At 33.7% G+C, this 19,663-nt stretch overlaps 2 protein-coding genes and 1 long non-coding RNA gene across 5 annotated transcripts; 1 reads left to right on the forward strand and 2 right to left on the reverse strand.

The window, feature by feature from the left end:
* Nucleotides 1–832: 832 nt before the first annotated feature.
* On the forward strand, nucleotides 833–3,035 carry LOC122585958. The gene is made up of 3 exons (XR_006321831.1): nucleotides 833–975; nucleotides 1,114–1,245; nucleotides 2,449–3,035. It is a non-coding gene; the product is annotated as an uncharacterized LOC122585958 (long non-coding RNA).
* A 1,916-nt stretch (nucleotides 3,036–4,951) lies between these two features.
* Nucleotides 4,952–7,685, reverse strand: LOC122580775. Of its 3 annotated transcripts, none has more exons than XM_043752964.1 (2): nucleotides 6,463–7,685; nucleotides 4,952–5,295 (listed from the first exon to the last, which is right to left on the reverse strand). In XM_043752964.1, exon 1 carries the CDS (start codon nucleotides 7,292–7,294, stop codon nucleotides 6,521–6,523), a length of 774 nt encoding a protein of 257 aa, XP_043608899.1. In that variant the 5' UTR covers nucleotides 7,295–7,685; the 3' UTR covers nucleotides 4,952–5,295; nucleotides 6,463–6,520. The 3 variants fall into 3 exon arrangements, with proteins under 3 accessions (XP_043608899.1, XP_043608896.1, XP_043608897.1); XM_043752961.1 differs by lacking the exon at nucleotides 4,952–5,295 and adding an exon at nucleotides 5,653–6,208; XM_043752962.1 differs by lacking the exon at nucleotides 4,952–5,295 and adding an exon at nucleotides 5,653–5,971 and having other exon boundaries at nucleotides 6,463–7,684.
* Nucleotides 7,686–15,188: 7,503 nt separating this feature from the next.
* LOC122589321 (RING-H2 finger protein ATL52-like) lies at nucleotides 15,189–15,716 on the reverse strand. The gene has a single exon (XM_043761610.1). The coding sequence runs from the start codon at nucleotides 15,714–15,716 to the stop codon at nucleotides 15,189–15,191; it is 528 nt and encodes a 175-aa protein (XP_043617545.1).
* Nucleotides 15,717–19,663: the final 3,947 nt, after the last annotated feature.

Consider the following 19,663-nt stretch of genomic DNA (forward strand, 5'->3'; position numbering starts at 1 on the left):
ATCAACTTATATATATATATAGGACTCTTATTTTGAGAACTCATTTTTTTGTAAAAACCGTGAGAAATCCTAAATTTTATATTAGACCACATATTTTTTTTGTTCATTCACATATGAAACGTTATAAAAATATATGTTGCACAAGAAATTTTTTTTCAAAAACTCATATATAGTCGTTTGTCACATGTGAATAGAAAATGTGAACAAATTCATTCACAAGTTCATAAAAGACTACTTTGAAGGTTTTTTCAAAAAGTTTCTTCTACAACATACATTTTTAAATCATTTCACATGTGAATGAACAAAAAAAAATATGTAAACAAATATCTAATTTAAGAGTTTTCATGTTTTTAAAAAAATGGTTTTCAAAATAAGAAAACTCGATATAAAAGAAGTCTAATTTTCACCTGATTTGATGGATATATTAAAATATCCTAATAAAGCTATTTTTCTTGGTAAAATAATGCATCGCATCAAATAAATAATATGAGAAGAGTAATTTTCTTTTTTTGAAAATTAAGATTCATTCACAACTATAATACATTACTTCACAATTACGGAGCAGTACAACGATTACAATGGAGGAATTGTTACGTTAAAACTCTTCCAATCCTCCCAAGTACCAATTGATAGTTCCTTGCTTTAATCTACTACTATACCACAAGAAGCTTATAGCTTTAATATCTAAAAAAAACCTTATCGATGCAAAGAGAACTTTGTTGAAATACTTTTTCGTTTCTTGCTTTCCATAAAAACCAACAAGTGACATAGACGATACCTTTAAATATCTTTCTTACTTTCTTACCCAAGCCCACTATATTATAACATTCAATCACCTCTTGAACAGAAGAAAAACAAAGACTTCCCACTTTGCACCAACTTGCAACTCTTCCCCAAATGATAGTAGAAAAAGGACAATAGCACAACAAATGATCGATTCGTCCCAACTGTCGCACAGCCCAACAAATGAGAAAAGTAAGTATTGTTGAAATACTTTTTCGTTTCTTGCTTTCCATAAAAACCAACAAGTGACATAGACGATACCTTTATATATATTTCTTACTTTCTTACCCAAACCCACTGTATTATAACATTCAATCACCTCTCGAACAGAAGAGAAATGAAGACTTCTCACTTTGCACCAACTTGCAACTCTTCCCCAAATGATAGTTGAAAAAGGACAATAGCACAACAAATGATCGATGGTTTCGTCCCAACTGTCGCACAGCCCAACAAATGAGAAAAGTAAGTATTGTTGTTTCGGACTCAATTTAGATGAAAACCTTTCACATATTAAATTAATAATATTTTTGGATCCCACTTCGATTTTTTGTGTAAATGTATTATAAAATTTAATTTGATGAGTCAATGGGGTTGGTGGCACATTGGTAAGGTCTTTGAACTTGGGGATCCACCTTGGTTCGAGTCCTACTTCCCAGATTTGTGGAGGTTGATTTAATAGGGATTTTTTGAAAGTCCTGAGTTTCATCCTAGAAATGCGTATAATTTAGGACTAAGGATAGATTAGAATGTCTTTTAAAAAAAAAAATTGATGAGTTTTTTAACCAACTTAAATATGAAACAAACGATATACACTGCCAGAAAATATATATACGTAGACATGTAGTTACAAAAGAAACCACTAGTAACCATCAATATGCAAGTAGCAAAGAAAAATACACCGAAAAGAAAGCATGTAAAACATTTGCCTAATTCACACATCAAAATAAGCCCTTAAGTAATTTTTAACCGTCAAATTGTTTATCTACATTTTTACATAACACTTGAGTTTTACCTACTCATTACTATCACCTTCTCTTTCTCATTTTTCCTTAATCATTTACCTTTAAATTCAATACTTTAATATACTCTATAATACATCACAATATTTCAATCAAAATAAAAAATAATACAAAAATACAAAACAAAAAGATGTGCCCTATTATTATAGGTGAATACGTTAACATTTCTCTCCTTTCATCCACACCCCTTAACCATTCACTCACTTCACATTCCTTTTTCGAAAAAAAAAAAAGCAATTTTTTAAGTTTTTTTGGGGGGTTCCATATCGGTTTGGTTTCTATTTTTTGGGGGAAAAACCGGTCAACTTTTTCTAGTTTGGTCAAAATCAATTTTTGACCTGGTTGACCAAAACTGGATTCGGTTCCGGTGGAACCGGTTTCTCCAATAACCGATTTTTGGGCATGACTAGTTTCGAGTACTACTTTGTTTCAATGTACAACTCAAAAAGACATCACAATTTGTTAATATACGGATACAGCTGGGTCTGACCACAATCCAAAAGGCCAAAACCTGTACATAAAAGGCCCAATAAGTCTAGGAGCTAAAATTTTGTGAATAGGATACTTTAGTCTATTCATGTCACGAGTCTAATAAGGCTTTCAAGTGAATTACTGATACAACATTCTTCGGTTTTTTATTGTCTAGAATCAAGCTAGTAGTTTACACTTTACATACTCAGCTGGTCCTTTGGAGTTTGGAATGTAAAAAGTTGTCCGAATTTACGGGCATTAACTTTTGCTAGCCCTACGTAAATTGCAAACATATAGGTAGAGACAAAGTGTCAAAGTGGTTCGTCAGATCAAAGGGTTTTTCACCAAGCATCCTTTTCGGCTGCAATGTTATAATTCTTTATGTATGTTCGGGAATTTTGGTACATGTGACAAAATCATAGTGATTAAATTGATGTATCTGTAAAGATCGTCAAGCCTAAAGCTTTGTATAAGGATATCTGGACGAAAGAAATCCATTTCTACATCGAAAAGATTCAAAATTAATCGAATGAAGTTAGCTACTTTAGCAAAGATTCTTGGGAACCATCACCTTATCCATATTCGAAGTATCAAGAAGGTTGTATATTGTATTTTCTTTTTTTAGGACAATCGAAAGTTTCTTTTAATATGTATATATTCATTTAGGTTTCTGAAACAAATTACACGTATGCTTAGAGCGATCAACGTGTTCAACTCGTTTATGTAAAACTATCGTATTGAAATCTTATACATATTGAAACATTAGTGTTTTAGCATAACGTATCGTATACACAAAATAGAGAAGATTGGTATCTCTAATATCACGATCATGCCCATCAGTCTGATTGATAAACTTTAAATCTATCATCAAATTTAGCTGTTAATTTTGAACTCTATTCTCCAACTTAGTAATGAAACATCTATAGGCGAACATGGCAAAAACATATAGGGTCATCTCAATCAAGATGGTTCAACATTGGATGAGGTTCTAAACCATTAGAATCTTATAACAGACTCAACCACTAGGTCACAAGTTCTATCATTAGCATAAACCCTCTAGTAGCCAACGGCGTTCACCCACTATGACCCCGGGCTCGCAAAGCGAATCGCCTTGGAATTAGTCTGTTTGCAAAGCATGGATCATCCAAACTTATAAGAGGCATAAACAATCTTATAAACTGACATAGTAAACGGTTTATGGGTATCTATAGGAAAGTGATCAAAACATGTTTAAAAAAAAGGGTTTATATAAGGTGTTAAAACTTAAAAGTGATCAACACTTGTTGGTTTACTAAAGATTTGGTGGGGTGAATGATCCATGATCAAGATCCATCCTACCAAAAAGCAAGAAGCAGCAGGTCATGTACTCCTTTGTTTCTGTAATTGTGTGTCTTCGCAAAATGATAAAAATGTACCAGTGGTCCTGCAATTATCCGAGTACTCTGTGCGTATACATGGTCCCCTCTATCACTCACTGCAAGATTGTGCCATGTAGACTGTGACACTCATTTACCATTTTAAGTTCCTCATACTCCATATTTTTACTGTGCATACAGCCATAACTTTAATTAAGTAATGGTAAAGAAAAAAGTGTCTGTAGTGTATCACATTATGTGCTTTATAACAATGTTACTTAAAAGGGCACTGAAATTTCCAACAAACTTAGATGTATTGTTGAACTAATACGGTTGAACTTCACAGAATGCCATGTACAATAAGCTCAAAAGAAGTATGCGATGTCTGTGGTACATACGATGCTACCCAGGGGATCTCATAGAGAGTGAAGGGTGTTGTTCGGACAAACACACGGAAAGGAGAAGCACTCTATTTGAAACACATCAGATCAAATGATACTTAATCTATCTTAGCTAACCACCACTCCATCCTCTCCCCCCATCCCCCACCACCCCACCCTTTAGCAATGTCATATCACCTTGTCTTGAAATAGATCAAGACACTGTCTTGCTGCGGTCTCACAACCTGCAGGCCGCAGCACAATCTATCGACACCTCCATTAGGCCATTATGTCACCATAAGAACTAGAGTTTTGATATACAAACTTTAAGCACACATACAAGCCTCATGTAATAATTCCCTCAATCTCATACAGATCTAATAAATCAAGTCAAATTGATGTTATAGTCACCACCCAAAACAAAACCAAATTACAATGTAGGCTAATGCAACAAACATTTATTTCTAGAAAAACATAGTAACCACATGTAACTCGTAAGGGATTGGTCCGATTTACAGGTATTGGGTGTAGTACAATATTGCCTTAGACATTCAAATGACCCAACATAAATGACTACTCCAAAGTCCAACCCCATGGTATTTATCAACAAGCACATGAATTTATGAATGCCTAAATGGCTAAATAGATAGACATACATGTGCATACACATATATGTTTATGAATATTTAGTTCAAAGGAAAGACGAAAGCATTATTTCAAAAAAGCACATTGATTACATAATAAGTTAATAACAGTATACGAATGTATGGCCACCCTTGTCCACCATTAAAACACACAACTTATCACAACAAAAGATAATGTTACTAATTAAGATGTTTTCTTTGATTGAAACAAAACATGACAATTCTTATGATCAAAGCTAAGAGTATCAACATTTTGCAACTAACCTTAAAGATAGAGCCATAAGCAGACACATTGCCAAAAATGTATTGCTTTTTTCTCTGCCACAATAATACTTCTATTTCTGATAGTTCATATAAACAAAACAATTTCCTAGTTGCCGTTATTTATTTTCTACATAATCATGGTGTCCAGCCTTCGGCTACTAACCCACAGGGTTTGCATCCAGTGTCATACACACTAAAAACCAAGATAAAGTCTACCAAAACAGATTGCATGGCCACACAAGGGTTGTCATTTTTTCTATGTTTATTCAACCAGCTAAGGTTTGAGCCATGGATCATCTCCTATTTCTCAATCCTTATCCCAGTACTGATAGCCACGATGACAAACCTTGGTGATTCCCCCGTTGCCATCATTACAAGACTACAAATTCATAACATTGATCCATAAGATTACATATCTTATCATCAAACAAATGTCTAACTACATCGCATTATTTGACCCAAAACTTATTGCCTGGTAGCAAGTACATCTAAGAAAACTCATAGAAACATTAAGATCTTTTAAGTTTTAATAAAACAAAATAACCATTCGTCCATTCCACTTCTACATGGTCCCACGCTCCCACCCCCACCTTTACTAGCATTCTGAATGAAAATGTTGTCCCCCACCTTGTCAATAAACTCCGGATGCTATTATTTATACAAGTTTTAATGACAAAAGCAAGTGAATCAACTGAATCTTTTGGGGTAAAGAGCAATTGAAATAATACATCAATATAAATAATGGCAAAATTGTAGGCAAAAATCTTACAAGGTACCCAACAGAGCAGTACACAAGTTCTTCAGTATGATTTACAACTTAACATTTCATAATTACTCTGACTTTGATTATTACAGCTATGCATAAATCAACTGTTTTCGAGAAAACAAATCTACCTAACCAAAAGGAATATAATATGTGTGGGAAACCTGAGTCTTTTTGCTTTGATGTATGCCGCCTAACTGAGTAACTGAGATTCCCATGGCCATTTGCTACACTTTTTCCGTTGACATCTCAAGATATTTACCCGCATGGGCTTTTCAAGCTTTGCTGGGGCCTAAAGAGAAATTCTAATTGAGGCCCTTCTTTGCATATAATATATTGAAACTATACTATTTTTGTAATAAAGTTTGAGGCCTTAAAGACTTCCGGGCCTGGCCGTTCAAAAATAATAGACTTCGGGGCCTAAATCAATAGTTTTGTCAGTGAGCCTTATCCTTGAGATACTCCGGTATACCCAGTGAGGTTCAAACACAATGCCAGGTCTCTTATGAGAACTTCAGATGCCTAAACACTAGGCCAACTTGAAGATTAACAAAAGCTATCTTGATGTAACTAAACAATTCAAATGAGCTTTTTTTTTAAGATGAAACTTTTAGCATACAACAATACATACAGATTCTATAATGAGCAAGTAATGAGCTTTTTTGTTAGATAAAAATTTCTACTAACAACTCATACAAAAAATATATATAAACTTTGCACAGATAACAATCAAGTTTCTTTTTCACTAAATGCATTTTGGAACCATGGTCTAAATTTAAGTACCTTTGGATAAAAGCTTGAAGGACACTGAGAAGACATGTGATGGCAGTCCCAATGATGATCAACACTCACTCTCATTGTTCTTTGACACAATTAATGTTACTAAATAACCATTTTCTCCATCCTTGACTACATCATCATCACTATGACATGAAACACCATCATCAACATCATCATCATCATCAAATCTTTCCATCAATTTTTTTTGAAGTTTATCTTCAGCATCTCTCAAGAACTTAAACTTAGGAGGTGGTGAAGCCCATATCCTATTGAATTCCAAATCACTTGAAGACTGAAACAAAGGACTAAAAGTTCTAAATGTATAATCACCAGGAGTTATAGGTGGTGTAAAATATGGTGGTGAAGCTAAGGGTGTAAAAAACGGCGTATCGACATCACTTGAATTCCTTCTTGACTCTATTTTACTCATTTCTTCTGATTCTAAATCTTCCTTGGTTTCTTCCTTAATAGTGAACAAAAATCTTGCTGGGACAGAGAGGTTTTGCATAGTCAACATTTCAGAGTCAACATTAGTACCATTTTCTTGCTGTTCACCAAATGGGGTTATCCAAATATCCTTATTTTGGTGAACTGATGATGGTTCATGAACTTGGGTGTCAGTGGTCAACGCATTAGTGGTCAAAGATGATGGCTTTTTCCAACAAAACATATAAAAGAATTCTCTTGTTGGACTAGTATAACTTTCTTGAAACATTTCTCTATGAGTTACCCTCTTTTTCCACCATAAAAGATAGTAAAGCTCACCAATAAGAGCTAATAACAAACACCCAAAAATCAGACTTAAACCAAGCCCTACACTACTTGAAGCTCTCATTTTTTTTCTTTTTTTTTTTTCTCAAAAAAGTTTCAGCTCTAAACAACTTTCAACTGTCTCTAGGTACAAACATCAAAGTAAACTAATTTCTAAGTAATATTTCCACTAAACATACACTAAAAAGCCTCATTGGACTTTGTCAAACACTTGGTGTGCATAAAATCTCCAAAACATTTCATTATTAGTACCAAAAATAATATAAAATATACCTTTTCTTTTGCTGAAAATCACATTCTTGAAATGAACTCATGCAACTTGGTGGTTTTACTCTATGCCCAGAAAATTAACATGCATTTGTTTAATTTTTGTAAAACATTTTTCAGGGTGTGTAGTGATGGTGAAAGGGGGTGAAAAATGAGAGGGAAATAATCGAAAAAAAGAGGGGGGAAGACTGAAAAAGGGTCGGCAAATCGAAAAGGGGTGGATTTATGGTAAGGGGGGGGGGGGGGGGGGACTATCTTGGTTCAAGAGAGATGCCACTCGAAATCACATGGTATCTCATAACAAAGAAAGTGATGTATCCATAAATATTGTCAGTTTTTGCTCCTCTATTATAATACAATACATATACGAAAATTTTTATTTTATCACCAAATGTATCCTACTCGTATCTATGTATACACTAATACACCAAGAAAAACAATGTTTTGATTGAACTCCTATCTTCATCCTAGAATACAATAAATATTTATAAAGAGGTGGAAGAAGTTCATGTGATAACAATTTGAATTAAAAAGCCTGTTAGTTACTTTTAATTATAAGTTGATGTTCGTATATTAATAATACATATGAACAAATCCTTACACAATTTTATATGTGTTTATATGTAAACGGTTCTTGCATGAACTTTACTCTATATATTAATACTTGAAATGTATGTCTAAACTGTGGAATGTATATTGTTTTACATATAAAATATAGAACTAATTGCATTTTTGGTCCCTGTGGTATTACACTTTTTGCAAGAATGGTCCAAACTTTTGAAAAGTCGCAATTTTGGTGCCAAAAGTGTGACTTTTTCGCAAAAATGGTCCAAAAGATAACTTCCGTCTAATTTCTTCCGTTAGTGTGGTCATGTGAGGGGTAAAATTGTCGATTTACATAAACAAGACCGTTCTCTACCCTCTCTCTATCTCTTTACTCGATCTCTTTCTCCTATTTTGTTTACTTTTCAGTGACCATTTGTACTTTTATGACTAACTATTTTCGGCCACCTTTACCAGTAAAACCACTCACCAGACATCAAACACACCACCAACTTGAAAGCATCAGCCCACCAACTCCACCGCTCCACAATATCTAAAAAAACCAGTGCTTACTCCCCTTCGGAAAACCACCCACCGGACTTTAACCAACACCACCGTACATCAAATCTGCACCACCGTAACCCCCTCCAGCCATCAAAACACCTTACATCATAACGTATATCACACCCACACCATCGTCAAACCCTCCCTAGTTGACATCCTTTAGCCATCAAAACCTCCGTCGGCCCCTACCCACCACCCATAACATTACCTTACCCACTCACCACACCACCCATAACATCAATCTCGGTCAACGGCTGCTGTTCAACTCTCTCTCTCTATATATATATATATATATATTATATATATCTTGTTCATGTATGTCCGGCCAAGGGTTTTTTTACCCATCTTTGAACATCACAATTATTTTCCTTTTCATGATCTGGTGGGTTTTAAATGTAGAAACATATATATATATATATATATATATAGATTTATATATCTATATAGATAGTGATGGTGTAGATAGGGAATACCGACCGAAGTGTGGTGGTGATTTTCTCCGACCGAAGTGTAGAGATCTATATATAAATACAGATCTTATATATATAGAGATCTATATATACAGATCTATATATCTGATTTATATATATGCTAATTAAATGTAGCACTTTGTTTTGATTGCAAAGGTAGTAGTTCAGATTAGGGGTTTAAGTATTATTTGTTTAGATTTGGAATTTAGGGTTTGGCTACTATTTCAGATTTGAGACTCTTTTTAGAAGAAAAGGTGTTGGTTGGTGGTTGAATGTGTTTGGGGAAGAAGATGTTTGTGAAACAAAATAACATAAATAAAAAAGAAAAAAAAAAGAATAAAGATTGCGTTAGTTGCAAAATTGGTCCTTGTATGTGTAATAAGACGAGATTGCCCATCATGTGAGAGGCACATGACCACACTAACAGAAGAAATTAGACGGAAGTTATCTTTTGGACCATTTTTGCGAAAAAGTCACACTTTTGGCACCAAAATTGCGACTTTTCAAAAATTTGGACCATTCTTGCAAAAAGTGTAATACCATAGGGACCAAAAATGCAATTAGTTCTAAAATATAAATTATTTGCAGTCTTGTACATCATATAATTATTGATTCAATATGTTCGATATGTTTTGTAACATCCCGAACTTTTTAATCAACGGTTGACTTGAGTCGTTAAGTCAACACAACGTGTCCGTTAAGTCTCTAGGAGATCTAATGCTTATATGTAATTAATGTGCCATATATAGAAGGCTTCAATGCCTTAATGACGTACATGTTAATGTGTTTAAGATGTCAAAGATGATTAAGATGTGTTAAAGGTGTCGGTTACTATTCCCGCTAAGTCGTTTAAGCCTTAAATGTGATGTTTAATAGTGGAGGGACCTAAGTTTGAGATTAAGAAAGATGCTCCAACTGATTAAGGGTTCATTAAGCCCTAATCACATTCTCATCTCAGTTCCTAGCCACCCCTCCAATTCCTTGATCAATCCTCACGTGTTTTGCTCGTTTCTTGATGATTTGAAGAGATTTTGATCCATAGTTTGCATCCTTCTTGTAATCTACAGGTATTTGAGGTATTATTACATTGATTTCATGTCCTTTCAATCCCTTGATTCGTTCCATAACTGATCTAGGTCTTTAGAGGGTTGATTGGAGTCATAAACGTGTGTTTTGATCGATTCGGTAACCTAAAACGTTTGTTATTGTGATGCAAATCAATTAGGAGTTAATCAATGATTTCATTGCATCATTATGGTCTTAAAATGATGAATTTTGAGGTACAAAAGTCGTTCATAAGGTTATGGGTCGTTTGGGGTGTGTTTGGTTAAGTTTTGGAGGTTAAACAATAAGGTTTGTGCAGATTCGGGGCTAGCTGCGCCGCAGCTACTAAGCTGCTGCGCGAGCTACGGCGCAGCTAGAAAACAGTGACCTTTAGTTGCGACGCAACAGCGACAGAATTTTCAAATGGCTATAATTTTTGAACCGCAACTCCGTTTTTAACAAATAAGCTATCTACGAAATTGTGAGAGAGTCTACTTTCTAATTGTAATACTTTTAAAAGATGATGAAGATGTCAAGTTTCCAGAAAGGTTAATTTAGTAAGTGAATGTCGAGTTCCGTCGAGTTATGTAAGCCTTAAGTATTAAACGAACCTCCGATGCATCAAGCATTGTCACGAGTCATGTTTATAGGTATTTAGACTTGAGTCATGACCATAAGCGAGTGGGTACTTATTAGCTCATTATGTCGTTTAATGATTATAGGTAGTCGGGAATACTTGCAAAGCTCGGTAACTTACGTTATCATTTGTTGTGTGCTTCTACGAGGTAAGATACACTACTTTGACATGCTGAGGGTTCAACAAAAACATAGTTTTCATATAATAACTTCCCCAAATGGTATCTTGTTTGCTTATGTGTATTCGGGATTATACGGGAGGTGATATGGGCTATGTAGATGCATATTGAAGCCTGAAATGCTACCCCAATGATATGTACTGTAATGAGATGCTATGTATGCTTAATAGATGAAATGAATTACGATATGAGATAATAGGTGTTTTGCAACGATATATGATATGAGATGATAGATGATATGAAATGATGTACGATCTAAATGATATGCAATGTTGTAATGATATACGATATGCAATGATATATGATGATGTACGTTATGTAACAATGCATGCGATGTAATGATATGCTATGAAATGCTATGTAATGTCTTGAGATGAAGTGAAATGTGTTATATGTTGATGATATGTACATTGTGCATGACTACATGGCTTGTTCATCTAGTTCACTAGACTTGAGGTTGCCATGACACATGCACGTTTAAGGGCCCAAACGTAAAAAGATGATATGTGATGATGTTTAGGTAACGTGGACACCTAAACTATATGTGATGTAAACCGAGCTCGTATATGATATGAAAGTGTTAAGCTTAACCCGTACTTGCCCTTGCCCGGCGGGTGCGTATATGGTTGCTTGGGTGGCTCCTTGCAACATAATTATGTGGTTTGAGTATCTCCGGGTGGCGTGATTAACCACCAATGTCTTTGAACATACGTACTACTCCTGGATTGGCTTGCCATTCCTTAACGACATTGATGGACCGCCGTAAGGCTTATCCATCTAGTCGGGTGTGAGGTTCCCTGTTAGGTCTTATGACCGCCTACACACAAACTTACACCTTATATGTGATGAGTGACTTATGTCACGCCTAATGTAAGTGACTTATGTCACACTATGCGATGATGCTTATATGTTATATGTAAAGTAAAAGATGATTAGGCACAGTTAGGTGATTCAACCTACGATGATGATGTTTGATACGATGATATATTATGGATGATGTGATGCATCGATGTGATATGTGCCTTGACGATGTAATTATGACTTTTATATAATGTTTTAAATGGACAAACGTTTTATAAACTATGTGTTATCTTACTTAGTTAATTCGTTAGCTAACACTTCCTCTTTAAAAATGTGTTGTGCCCTCAGGTCCAACAATAGTGAGCAGATAGATGTGAGAAGATGTGAGGCATGGGTAGATGATCTTGAAGTTGGCAGTAGTTTACCCATAGTGGCTGCTCGCATTAGACATTCATTTATGTTTAGATATTTATGATTTGTATTTACTATAATGTCGGTTGTTTAATGTTGGGCAACCAATGGATTTCCATTTAGACTTGTTTTGATGATATGACTAGTAACACCATTTTATGAATAAACCAAACAGATTTTGCTGGTTTGGACTTTTAAGGTTAAATTCCGCTTTCTTTTAACGCCGTTAGGCAAAAGTTTTTGAAAATCCATATTTTTAAACGACGGGTGTTACATGTTTCGAAAGCTAACCATCATCAAAGATTTAAATTGGTTAGGGTCCAAATATTTTCACAACTTTTGATATTGAAATCTCCCAATATCGAGTTTCTTAGATTTAATTTTAGGTCTATCATTCAAGTTTTATGTATCATTTTTCATAATATATGAACTATCTTGTCTTTATAATTTCTTGTATCATCATTTCTATATAGTTGGATTGTGTTTAAAGAGGTATTTGAACTCTTCTTAGCATAATTAAGTAGGTTATTCCAAATTTCCAATAGAGAGGCAAACAAAAGAGGAATTTAACTTTTATGTAAGGGTCAAAAGATCACAAGTAAAACCATTAATTAAAAAATGACAAGCTATATAAATATGTGAACAAGTAACTAGTCCATCTTTCTTGTATCTTTAGTCCCCTCATGGACATTGTCTCATTTATTCTTGACTTATACAATGACATGGTCACTTCCAATTGTTATCAAGGTTACATGCCATGGAAAAAGAATGAACCACGAATCCTATGCAGTCAAAATCTAAAATCCTGAGATATGATATTTGTCTAAAGCCATTTTCTGTAGTTACTTGAGATTGTTATGGAATACCCTTTAATTTTTGATAAAAGAAAAACATCAAGTCGAATATTGTGAAAAGCAAAAGATTAAACTGTAAATATATCTATGTAGGGTTGTACCCTGTAGCTTGTCCTAACCTGTTTTATAGGTTTTAAATCAAAGTTATAAAATGGGTCATCATCAACTAGAAATCCACATACTACGTTTTTTTTTCCTTTTCACACGTGCTTTTCAAATAAAAATAAACCCTCATATCATCAATTGGTGAGATCATACCTCGACAGCAGATAAGCAGTTGTCTAAACCGGATTCCGTTATCATAATCTAGGCAACAATGTCAAAAGAAAAATTCACTAGCCTTCCCCCAACAACTAGGAATCAATTGGGAAATTCGAATCTAGACTTTATGGGTAACACCTAAGTGTCTTACTATTTGAACCATGAATTAGTGACAGAAAAATTACTTATAATCCTTAACTATATAATCTTTTTACTTATAATTTTACTACTTGCCTTAAAAAAATACAAAAACCTCAAACATAGAATTTCACTTCTGTTTGGCTTCAAAATTCAACTTCTATGCATACATTAACATATAAAAGTTGGGCTTTCAAAAAACTATGCATACATTAACACTTTGTATCGGCTCCTTCCACTGGCAATAATTAGCTCATTTTGCTCTATTATAACTCTTCCATTGACAAGTAGGATTGACTCCTTCAATCGGTCATATTTAGCCAATTGTGACAAATATTGGTATCTTTTTTGGCTCATAAATGCAAGTCCTTGACCCCACTATAGTTTTTTTTTTTGTTTGTTTGATAACTTTTGACAAGGTTTTGAAACTACACCCGACAAAGATTTTGACAAAAATTCTCCTAGACACATGACATCCTTTCATTGACTTACAACATTGCCAATTCTTATCAATATGTTAGAGATTGACAGTGTACCCTTGCACCTAAAAAAGTTTTTAAAAACTCTCATTAATATATTTCTTAAGAATTTGTGGCTGATATCTTTCTAGTTTTTTTTCAGTTCGTAGTTTAACAATTTAATGAATTCAATAGTACTTTTAATGATCTGCAGAAATTATTCATGTGTGTGTCCAAATGTTTATGGTAATCCTAATTCACAAGAAATTAAATATCACATGACAAGGTTTGAATTTCTTCTTTGGATCCTAGTACGTGTAGTTAACATTTAAGGGTTCTAAAATCTTTAAAGTTGAGGTTCCATTTGGCTAAAAGATTTAGATATCACATTAAATTCAATATAAATAATTTTCTCGAAAAATAAAATAAAGTATTCAGTCTTTTATCCTTTTTTTTTTCTTCCAAATACCTAATACTTTGTTTCGTTTAACTTGAATTTACATATTTCATGGTTTTCTGTGATAATATATTAAATAAATAAATAGCCTTGACTTTGGTATACAAATTTTCTTTGTTTAGAAAATATCTACAGATCAACTCGTAAATGTGACAATGTGTAGAGAACATGGCTTTTTCGATTTAATTTTCTTACAAGTTTATGAGACTTTTTTTATGGGTCTGCAAATTGTTTAGTTAATTTAGCTGGGACAAATAAATCCAATCCAAAATCGAAGATTCAAATAATAAAAATCTCAAATCATCATGCAAATTGCCCGTGTTTGTTAGGTTTTTTTTTTTTTATATATTTATTTATTTTTTCGTCTTTCTCATTAATTTCATGATTACATTGATAATCAGACAACTAAAGTTAAAAAGGAAAAAAAAATTAAGCAAGCCATTTAAATTGAACCCTTAATTAAGTGGGTAAACCCCGTGAGGACAAAATAGTCTATACTAATGTCATATAAAACTTAGTAATTAAAAATATGTATAGTCTTATCTTTTAGAGCATAAAATAAGCTTAGGGAGTATCCATAATTATGTCTCGAGCCACACATAAATGGATCTTGAATTCACTATTATGACAAATTGAAAACGGTTTTAGACCATGTGACAGAAAAATAATACGAGTACAATTTAAAATTGTAGGTACGAAACTTTTTGAGTTGGTTATGATTTCAAACCTTACTAACTAATCAAACTTAGTCTTATATGTATGTCGATCTAAATAATAAAACTAAGCTTTCATTAGTTATAAATTATGTAGATGACCAATGATGCACAAAACAAACTCAAAATCCGACAATTAATCAGAAGAAAGTAACAAACTAATTACGTTGAGCTTCTAAGATCTTGTGGTACATCAAGATTTAATGGTCTTGTAATTACCTCTTCCTCGTCTTGACGGTCTTGTGGTTGTGGGTCAACTATATATACAATTTCAACCAAAGGTGTCGCTATAGTGGTCGCATCCATTCTACAAACAGGACAATTACGATGCGAGTACAACCACATATCGATACACGGGACATGAAACGAGTGCATACAATCGGGCAAAGTTCGTAGCTCTTCCCCTTCCTCGAAGTCACTTAGACAAACTGCGCACATGGGCTCATCATCGTCCGAGCCCATTACCTTTTTATGCTTATGGGCTGGGATTAGTTCCGCTACAGAATTATCAAAACTTATATCATTTGTTTGTAATTGTATTTCTATTGGGCCTCTTTGTCTTCTATGTCGTTGTAAATCCCACCAAAGCATTGAGATACAATGATATAAGGCAATCAACAAAGCCCCCGATGCGATAATAAGAAGAATTATATATATTTCAGTTAGAAGTGTGTTATTATCACCAGCCATTTTAGTGTTTGGTGATATGAGGTAGGGGTTAATAATTATTTGGAACTAGTAACAAATATACTTTATTTATCTTATTAGGAGAACAACAATGCTAAGAATATTTGAAAATGGCGATTAATTCAAAGATGGGCCAAAAATTTTCTTTGTGTGCATCGTGAATATTTTTGATAGAATCATTTGCTTTTCCACGGGTTAGAGGTTAATCTACAATTTGATTAAAACTAAATACTAACTACTAGTGTTTTTTTTATTTATTTATTTTATGTACATGTAACAATTAACTAATTAAGATCATCTGCTATATCAATTTGTTACATTTTGCTTTCAAACACTTTATATTCACCATCTAATGATAACAATTCGATCCTATGAAAAAATAACAAATGACATCAGAAGACCGAGGGAGAAAATTAAATTGGAGTTGACTGTCGCTGCAACAGATGAGATGGCATTGAGCTAGAATTTGTAAATGGAAATTTTACATATCAACTACCCACTCTAACCCACCCCACTTTGGTTTATAAAAAGGCATGTGATGTGAGCCACTTATCACAAAAATGCAACTTAGAAGTTCTGGGAACATATTAAGGTTGAACAATGATTGAAAACAAAAAAGGGAATATAATTTTTTTATTGTAGTTTTAACATTATGGTTTGTGTAACTTTTTAGATCATAAGCTAATTGATGTAGTTTTTGCTTTGTAGTTTAACTTTTAGAAAATTAAATTAGCGAAAATACCGACGTGACTAATATTCCCTCCCTCCGTCCCATATTAAGGGTCTTATTTTGATTTTTTGAGTCTTTTTCTTTCAACTTTGACCGTAAATAATTTTGTAACATCCCAAACTTTTTAATTAACGGTTGACTTGAGTCGTTAAGTCAACACTACATGTCCGTTAAGTCTCTAGGAGATTTAACGCTTAGATGTGTTTGATGTGCTAGACGTGTGAGGCTTGAATACCTTAATGATTGATGTATTAATATGTTTAAAGTGTATTTATATGCCTTTAGAGGTGCTTGAAGTGTTTAATGAGTTGTAAGTATTCCCTATAGGTGTTTTGAGCTTAATATGAGTCATTTGGAAGCTTATGGACCAGTTTTGACATAGGGCTAATCTAAAAAACGGGTTAAGGGGTAATTAACCTGTCATTAGACTAAAAAACACAAAGATTATACTTGTTCTTGAAGCCCTAGCCGCCCCCTTTAGCCCCATAGCATTCTCTTGATTGATTTCATCGTTTATTGGTGATTTAAAGAGGTTTTAATCCACAGCTTGCATCCTTATTGTAATCTTCAGGTATTATTACATTGGTTTCATGTCATTTCAATCCTTTGATTAAATTCATATCTGGTCTAAGTCAATAGGGGGTTGTTTAATGTCAAAATCATGCGTTTGAATCGATTTGGTAACCTTAAATGTTTGTTATTGTGATGCAAATCAAGTAGGGGTTAATCAATGATTTCATTACATTATTATGGTCTTAAAATGATGAATTTTGAAGTACAAAAGTCGTTCATAAGGTTTGGGGTCATTTGGAGTGTGTTTGGTTAAGTTTTGGAGGTTAAACAATGAGTTTTGTGCAGAACCGGGACTAGCTGCGGCGCAACCAGAAAACAGTGACCTTTAGTTGCGACGCAATAGCGACAGAATTTTCAAAAGGCCATAACTTTTGGAACCGTAACTCCGTTTTTGACAAATAAGTTATTCACATAATCGTGAGAGAGTCTACTTTCTAACGGTAATACTTTTAAAAGATGATGATGATGTCAAGTTTCCAAAAAGGTTAATTTAGTGAGTGAATGTCAAGTTTCGTCGAGTTATGTAAGCCTTAAGTATTAAACGAACATCCGATGCATCAAGCATTGTCATGAGTCATGTTTATAGGTATTTAGACTTGAGTCATGACCTTAAGTAAGTGGGTACTTATTAGCTTGTTATGTCGTTTAATGATTATAGGTAGCCGGGAATACTTGCAAAGCTCGGTAACTTACGTTATCATTTTGTACGCTTCTACGAGGTAAGATACACTACTTTGACACGCTGAGGGTTCAACAAAAACATGGTTTTCATATAATAACTTCCCAATTGATATCTTGTTTACTTATGGTTAATCGGGATTACACGGGAGGTGATTTGGGCTATGTATATGCATGTTGAAGCCTGAAATACTACCCCAAAGATATGTGACGTTATGATATGATGTGAAATGATATGAAATGCTTGGAGTTGTTATGAATCACGATATATAATGAAATATGTTATGCAATTATATGAGACGTAATGATATGCTATGAAATGCTATGTAATGTCTTGAGATGAATTGAAATGTGGTATATGTTGATGATATGTGAAATGTGCATGATTATATGACTTGTTCATCTAGTTCACTAGACTTATTAAGTTGCCATGACACGTGCACGTTTAAGGGCCCAAACGTAAAAGATAAATATGTGATGATGTTTAGGTAACGTGGACACCTAAACTATATGTGATGTAAATCGAGCTCGTAAATGATGTGAGAAGTGTTAAGCTTAACCCGTACATGCCTTTGCCAGGGTTGTGCGTTTGATGTGGTTGCTTGGGTGGCTCCTTGCAACGAGGTACAACATGGAGAGTAATACAGGAGGTCTTACCAACCCCACTTGTCTTGTACATAGGATTACTCGGGGATTGGTTTGTCATTCCTTAACGACATTGATGTACATCCGTAAGGTTTGTCCATCTAGTCGGGTGTGACTTATGTCACACTTAATGATATGTATATGTTATATGAGATGCGTGACTTATGTCACAAATGCAAAGATGTTAGATGTTATACGTGAAGATGCAAAAGATGACTAGGCACATTAGGATGACCCATTCTATATGGAGATGTTTGATGTGATAATATGTTATGTGAGATGTAATGTAAGATGTGATTTGTGCCTTAACGATTCAAATGAATTTTCCATAAAGTTTTAAATGGACAAATGCTTTATAAACCACGTGTTATCTTACTTAGCTAATTCGTTAGATAACACTTGTTTCTTGAAATGTGTTGCTCCCTCAGGTTTAACAAGCTTGAGCTAGATGATGATTAAAGTACGATGCATGGGTAGATTCCATTTGAGGATAACTATAGTTTACCCATAGTGGTTATTCATTTTAGACATATGTTTAATGTTAAGATGTTTATGTCTTGAATTGATATTGTGATTGGTTGTTTAATTTTGGACAATCGATGGGTTTCCAATTGAACTTATTTTGATGATATGGCTAGTAACACCAAATAATAAATAAACCAAATAGATTATTTTGGTTTGGTCTTTTAAAGTTTACTTCCGCTTTTCTTTGACGCTGTTAGGCGAAAATTTTTGGAAATCCATATTTTTGACGTGTGTTACAAATTTTGTTTGTGTTATATAACATTTGATATGATATATATGAATTGATTCAGTTTTAAATGTATTTTTCATTGATACAACTTTCATCAAATAATATATAACACAAACAAAGTTATTTATGGTCAAAGTCGAAAGAAAAAAACTTGACCAGTCAAAATAGGACAATTAAAATGAAACGGAGAGAGTATAATTTTACTTTTTAAGCATATATTATGTTTGTCTTTCTAGTTATACTTCACTTTACATTCATAAAGTTACGAGTTCAAACTATTTTACCAATACATGTGCTATCAATAGTTACAAACTTCAACTATTAGATCGAATACAATTTAATTTTGAAAAGCATTACGCATATAACTTTTGATGAATGAATGTGTCTAAAACTAGACGTATGACTGATCGCGGTAAAACACACATCACGTTTTCGATTGACTCGTCGTTTTCCACATCCTAGTGGAAATTTCTACTTTGTCTGCCAAGAAAAGTAGGTTTAAAATATCAATAAAGTAGAATAATAACTATTCCTTGTAAGTTAAAATAATGGTAATAATTGCGATGTAGC

This window comes from Erigeron canadensis, chromosome 1, assembly GCF_010389155.1.
Source record: "Erigeron canadensis isolate Cc75 chromosome 1, C_canadensis_v1, whole genome shotgun sequence".
NCBI lineage: Eukaryota > Viridiplantae > Streptophyta > Magnoliopsida > Asterales > Asteraceae > Erigeron > Erigeron canadensis.